This window comes from Saccostrea cucullata, unplaced genomic scaffold (genome assembly GCF_032062105.1).
Source record: "Saccostrea cucullata isolate Sc308-1 unplaced genomic scaffold, CSIRO_AGI_Scuc_v1 ctg21696, whole genome shotgun sequence".
NCBI lineage: Eukaryota > Metazoa > Mollusca > Bivalvia > Ostreida > Ostreidae > Saccostrea > Saccostrea cuccullata.
Genome location: NW_026935218.1, coordinates 1 through 6477, shown reverse-complemented (window position 1 = coordinate 6477; position 6477 = coordinate 1). Strand labels below are relative to the sequence as shown.

Here is a 6477-nt window from a genome sequence, read left to right as displayed (position 1 = left end):
CATTTTACAATTACAATTTAAATCAGTTTATTGAAAACATTTTAAAATATTTATTTATATCCTTTTGAACAGAAAAACTGTCAACATCTTGAGGTAATATTATATAAGGGCTTAAAGAAGTTAAAATCCTTATAGCAAGGATGACATGACTTTTTCCATGCACACCCAATTAATATGAGACGGGCGTATCATGTGCCGTGGCGGTGCACTTTATTTTATTTATGCCTTACCAGTTTCGAAGAGTCTAGCAAGAGACGATTCTCTAAACACACGGGAATCATGGACACTACCCGGCCATTTTGCAACGCAGTTTACAAATCTAAACGAGGCATCACAGGCCATCTGAAAGAAAGTAATATTAACGATTCTTTTCCGTCAGTTTTCTTTTTTTTTGGGGGGGGGGTATAAATTGGTGCTTGATATCTAAGCACCCCTCCCCTTAAGGAGGCTCATTACACCACTTTTTGATGACGTACTACACAAAAATATAAACTTCCATTATGTAGACCGGTTCGCTCAGGGGGCGAGTTGTATAGGTATCTCTAAAATATGACCCTGACCTTTAAAACGCTTTAAAGATAGATGAAACATGCGGTGTTGTAAACAGTGAAAACAAAGTAACGGATTCATTATGCATAAACCAAGAAGTATTGCTTTTAGGCAGAAACAAAAGAAATCAACAGTCAAATCTTCGCCAAACAAGTAATGTCAATTTCATAGCAATGCATGTAGTGCACTATTAATCACTGTCATGTATGTATGGAGGAAATTCGAGTTAAAATCTACAACCTTGTTGGAATTAAAATATTATTTAATTGCGCTATTCACTGTGTTGGTGTTAATTTATATATTTGTTTTACTGATTTAAATGTATACTCTGGCAATTTAAAGCTATATTCTGAATTTTAGATGTAAATATCAAACGTTCCATAGTGTTTTGAGTCCTGGGTAATTAGGAAAGATAACTCTTGAAAGTGGACTTTCTATACCAAATATTTTTTTAAATTGGATTTTTCATTTCGTTTAAACTTTCTTCATTCAATTTGACACATGTAATTCATTGAAATACATTCATTGTCTCTTCAGAACACATTTTTAAAATGTTTTATGCATAGATTAAAAAGATAATGACATTAATTGTTTTCAATGAAAAAATCATTTTTTCTAATAAAATTATTATTAGGTATTATGAGGTATTTTCACTGTATGTACTTGTCTTAAGAAGATGCCCATCATTTGACACTGAAAGTTATGAAATTCTGTGAATAATAAACCTGAAATAAAACATTTCACAAAGATAAAACAAAAACTAAAAAATTCTATTAAAAATATTTATGAAATCAATACCCCCATCTGGATATTTGACATCTACATTATAAGTGGTGCTGTATTGAAATCTAAAATAAACTGTGGATGTAATGAGCCACCTTAAGGCTTATTACACGATACAAAGTGATGTGTACATTTGTGACATGTGATCACGGGCGTTCTTTTTTTCAACTTTATTATATAGAAATTTAAAATCAAAAGTAATTTATTTAACAGTAAATAATTCCTTAATGCAAGGTATTAATTATTACCTGAACGTTAATCGCATAGTAGCCCTTTCTACATACAAACTCTGCCTCATTCTGTTTGGGACACTGGATTCTAATCAGTGTTCCATCAACACAGCATACCAAATTTGGAAAACCTTCAGAGAGAGAGAGAGAAAAAAAAAATAAGCTTTTATCTCATAAATCATTTATATTGTAATTTATAGGAAAATAATTAAGTCCGATTTCTCGAAAGCAAAAAAAAAAAAAAGGAAATGTCTATTTCCCAAACACGAAAATCCTACTTCGTGATGGGGGGGGGGGGGGGTCGAACTCCAGGACCAAAAATTTTCTTCCAAACACCAACACTTTTCCCAAATTTAACCTATACTAAGACGTATCTGTGGAAAGTGGGGGGGGGGCTAAACTTACGAAGATATGTTCAATGTCTATACAAAGTATATATTTGGAAAAATAAGGGGGGTAAGCCCCCCCCCCCCCCCCCCTGGTTCCTACGCCTATGCTGGCAAATTCTGCGGTTTGATAGTAAATTGTTTTTTTCTTTGTTTGTCATTGGGGAGGGAGATTGACTCCTTTTGAATACCTTGCTCCGGGCCTGTAATAATTATCGACCGCATGCCGGTCTATTTGTTTTTGTGTTAAAATTGTTAGAAAGTGGACATTTTAATAAACAAATAAGCACAAACACAAAAAAAATAGTTATATTAAATATAATTTCATGCATAAAGATAGTGTCAAAAGAGTGTGTAAGAGGTTAAGTTACATGTACCGGCGGGATTCTGCATGAATTACATTACGACTTATTGAATTTGCTTCAATATTTAATTTTGTAAAGGTTTTTATGCCCCGCCATGAATATGGCCGGGGCATATAGTGTTTGTCATGTCCGTCCTTCCGTCTTTCCGTCCTTCTGTCCTTCTGTCCTTCCGTCACACTTTGCGTTTAGCTCTGCTCAAAGCTAAGTTTCAAAGAAACCATCCAAGATATTTTCATCAAACTTCATATGCTGATAGATATTGATGAGAGCTATGCAACTGCATCAACATTTTTTGACCTTGACCTTTCCTTTGACCTTGACCTCACTTTTGTTAAATTAGTGTTTAGCTCAGTTTTAAACATACCATTCAAGATGGATTTATCAAACTTCACATGTTGATACAAACTTGCATGGATGATGCATCTTGGGATGAACACTACCAGACTTGCTTCAGATGCTGGATCTGACCTATATTTTCATTCCCAAGTAACTATAAGCCCTACCTGAACCAAACTTGCATTGATGATGCATCTAGGGATGGACACTACCAGAATTGCTTCGGATGCTGGATCTGACCTATATTTTCATTCCCAAGTAACTATAAGTCCTACCCGAACCAAACTTGCATGGATGATGCATCTAGGGATGGACACTACCAGACTTGCTTCGGATGCTGGATCTGACCTATATTTTCATTCCCAAGTAACTATAAGTCCTGCCCGAACTAAACTTGCATGGATGATGCATCTAGGGATGGACACTACCAGACTTGCTTCGGATGCTGGATCTAACCTATATTTTCATTCCCAAGTAACTATAAGTCCTACCTGAACCAAACTTGCATGGATGATGCATCTAGGGATGGACACTACCAGACTTGCTTCGGATGCTGGATCTGACCTATATTTTTATTCCCAAGTAACTATAAGTCATGCCCGAACTAAACTTGCATGGATGATTCATCTAGGGATGGACACTACCAGACTTGCTTCGGATGCTGGATCTGACCTATATTTTCATTCCCAAGTAACTATAAGCCCTACCTGAACCAAACTTGCATTGATGATGCATCTAGGGATGGACACTACCAGAATTGCTTCAGATGCTGGATCTGACCTATATTTTCATTCCCAAGTAACTATAAGCCCTACATGAACCAAACTTGCATTGATGATGCATCTAGGGATGGACACTACCAGAATTGCTTCGGATGCTGGATCTGACCTATATTTTTATTCCCAAGTAACTATAAGTCCTACCCGAACCAAACTTGCATGGATGATGCATCTAGGGATGGACACTACCAGACTTGCTTCGGATGCTGGATCTGACCTATATTTTCATTCCCAAGTAACTATAAGTCCTGCCCGAACCAAACTTGCATGGATGATGCATCTAGGGATGGACACTACCAGACTTGCTTCGGATGCTGGATCTGACCTATATTTTCATTCCCAAGTAACTATAAGTCCTGCCCGAACTAAACTTGCATGGATGATGCATCTAGGGATGGACACTACCAGACTTGCTTCGGATGCTGGATCTAACCTATATTTTCATTCCCAAGTAACTATAAGTCCTACCTGAACCAAACTTGCATGGATGATGCATCTAGGGATGGACACTACCAGACTTGCTTCGGATGCTGGATCTGACCTATATTTTTATTCCCAAGTAACTATAAGTCATGCCCGAACTAAACTTGCATGGATGATTCATCTAGGGATGGACACTACCAGACTTGCTTCGGATGCTGGATCTGACCTATATTTTCCAAACAAGCAATTCAGCTGCATCACTATTCAAGATATTCTGATCAAATTTTATACACATACAAATTTTCATGTTGCTTTACTAATACATCCTCGGCGGGGCATTCATGTCCTATGGACATATTTCTAGTTCCAAATAAAATTGATTTCAAAAAAATATATATTATAAGAATTATGGAAGTATCGCGCCATTGGCACGCCTTACTTTGAGGAAAAAAATAAACGAGTTATCTCCCTTGTGTTTACTACAAGTTAAGTCGTGTACTCTCGTTGAATGGGGAGAAAGGTGGTCGTATTGTTTTATTTACTGTTGTTATTTGGATATTGTATATGCAACTTACCTGCCAACTGATAAAATTTGGTCCGAATTCGCGGAAAATCATTCTGAGAGGGAAACTTGATGAATTGTGGTGTAAGCGCACTTAACAGGGAAGTAACCGCTCGAACTGCCCGTCCTACAGCCGATTTAGAAACAGAGAGGGAATCGCCGATGAGCTGATAGAAAGATCCTGTTGCAAAGAAGCGCAAAGCAACTAGAACTTGCAACAGGGGTGGTAAGGGACAGCTTCTCTGTGTCTGGTGGGCAAGGCCTTCAGCTATCAACCCGCAGATATAAAATATCGTGGCGGATCTAAATCGGTACCGCTGAAAAATTTCATCCTCAGACAGTGATTCCATTGGATTGGTTCTGTCGTGTACAATTCGTCTTGGAATTCTCATAATATTCCATAGGAGCACTCTTCTGGCGGCCATTTCGGACTTGAGTTGATGTCTGAGACAGCTTTTTACTAGACTCAGCATTTTTGAGAAAAACTCAAGAAAAAAACTCTGAGTAAGACTCTAGTTTCGTGGCACACTTTATTGAGTTCAACTCAGCGAGTTGAGAAAAAAACTCAGATTTGAGTAAAATACAGCCCTTGAGTTTGACTCAAGACGTTCGTGGCCCCGAGGCCTTGAATATAGAGATGAACAGTTTGTCAGCGCAACTTCTCATAAAACGCTGCACAGAATTTCGTCAAACTTTGCAGGCATTTAGGACACAATGTGTAGATGTACATATTAGCAGGAAATTCCGATTCCATTTTTTTTTTCCGGGAATTTCTGTACTTTTAACTTGGGCATTTGGCCATACCTTGAAAACAGAGATGAACAGTTTGTCAGCGCAACTCCTCATAAACCGCTGAACAGAATTTCGTTAAACTTTGCAGATATTTAGGACACAATGTGTAGATGTGCATATTACCAGGAAATTCCGATTCCATTATTTTTTCCCGGAATTTCCACACTTTCCAACTTGACTTTTTGGCCATATTTTAAATATAGAGACAGTTTGTCAGCACCACTCCTCTTAAACTGTTTTACATAGTTTCGTCAACATATGCTGATATTTAGATCATATTCCATTATTTTATCCAAAAGAGTATTTGTATATTGTATTTGTATACATAGAGATTTGTATATTGTCAAGAAATTTTGATTCTATTATTTATCTAGAAACTTCATTCCACATTTAAATGTCCTCATATGCAAGACATTTTGATGAGAAGATTTTTTGCAATTATTGCCCTTTTTGATCTTTACTATGTATTTAAAGTGCACTGTGCCTTTCATTATGTGTTTCACCGTCAAGTTATGGGGGAGCGTGGGGTATGTGAGCTAGCCCACTTTTTCTTTCATTATGTTCTAATTCGAACAATCTCAACCGAACATAAAATATTTATACCCTCATTCAAAAATCAAAACATAACACCTGTATTATGGGTAGCAGCTCCAAGACCTGCGCATTTAATTGACGACATTGCTCAACATTTAATAAAGTGCTTCAATAACATTCACAAACACATCAACACAAGAAATAGCTTACGGGAGGGAGGGGGGCGAATTGTGACTGAAATGCACGCAGTCTTGAGCTCGAATGACAAAACACAAGGAACACACCTTTATAAACATTACCAGCTAACCGGTCATACAGGTATTCCTACTCACTCAGGTAAAAATAGAATAGCGTGTTTGAAAAGGAATCGTACGATTCTAATTTTAGATTTATTTCAACCTGTTATAAATATATTTATAGACTGAAGTGTGAGCAGAGCTGAGTGTGTGTATACTGTAATTGTATACTGTTCAAGAAGGAGCCATGCAACCACTTCAAGGAAGACCTGCTTATTCATGAGCTACAGAAATATATTTCAATCACCATGAAACTATTTTAAAAGAATGAAGAAGTATAATAATAAGAAGCACCAACAGTAATATTATACACGTATAATACACATGTACAGTATAACATATATAAAACACGTGTTTTATATGTAGAAATATACTATGTGTTGATTTTTACACATGTTTAAAACATGTAAAACGTATGTTTAACGTGTGTAAAAATAAACAC

General features: G+C 36.7%; 1 protein-coding gene across 1 annotated transcript; it reads right to left on the bottom strand.

Moving 5' to 3' along the window:
* Positions 1 to 4385: 4385 nt before the first annotated feature.
* On the bottom strand, positions 4386 to 4838 carry LOC134242256 (putative nuclease HARBI1). The gene has a single exon (XM_062724342.1). It carries the CDS (start codon positions 4836 to 4838, stop codon positions 4386 to 4388), a length of 453 nt encoding a protein of 150 aa, XP_062580326.1.
* Positions 4839 to 6477: the final 1639 nt, after the last annotated feature.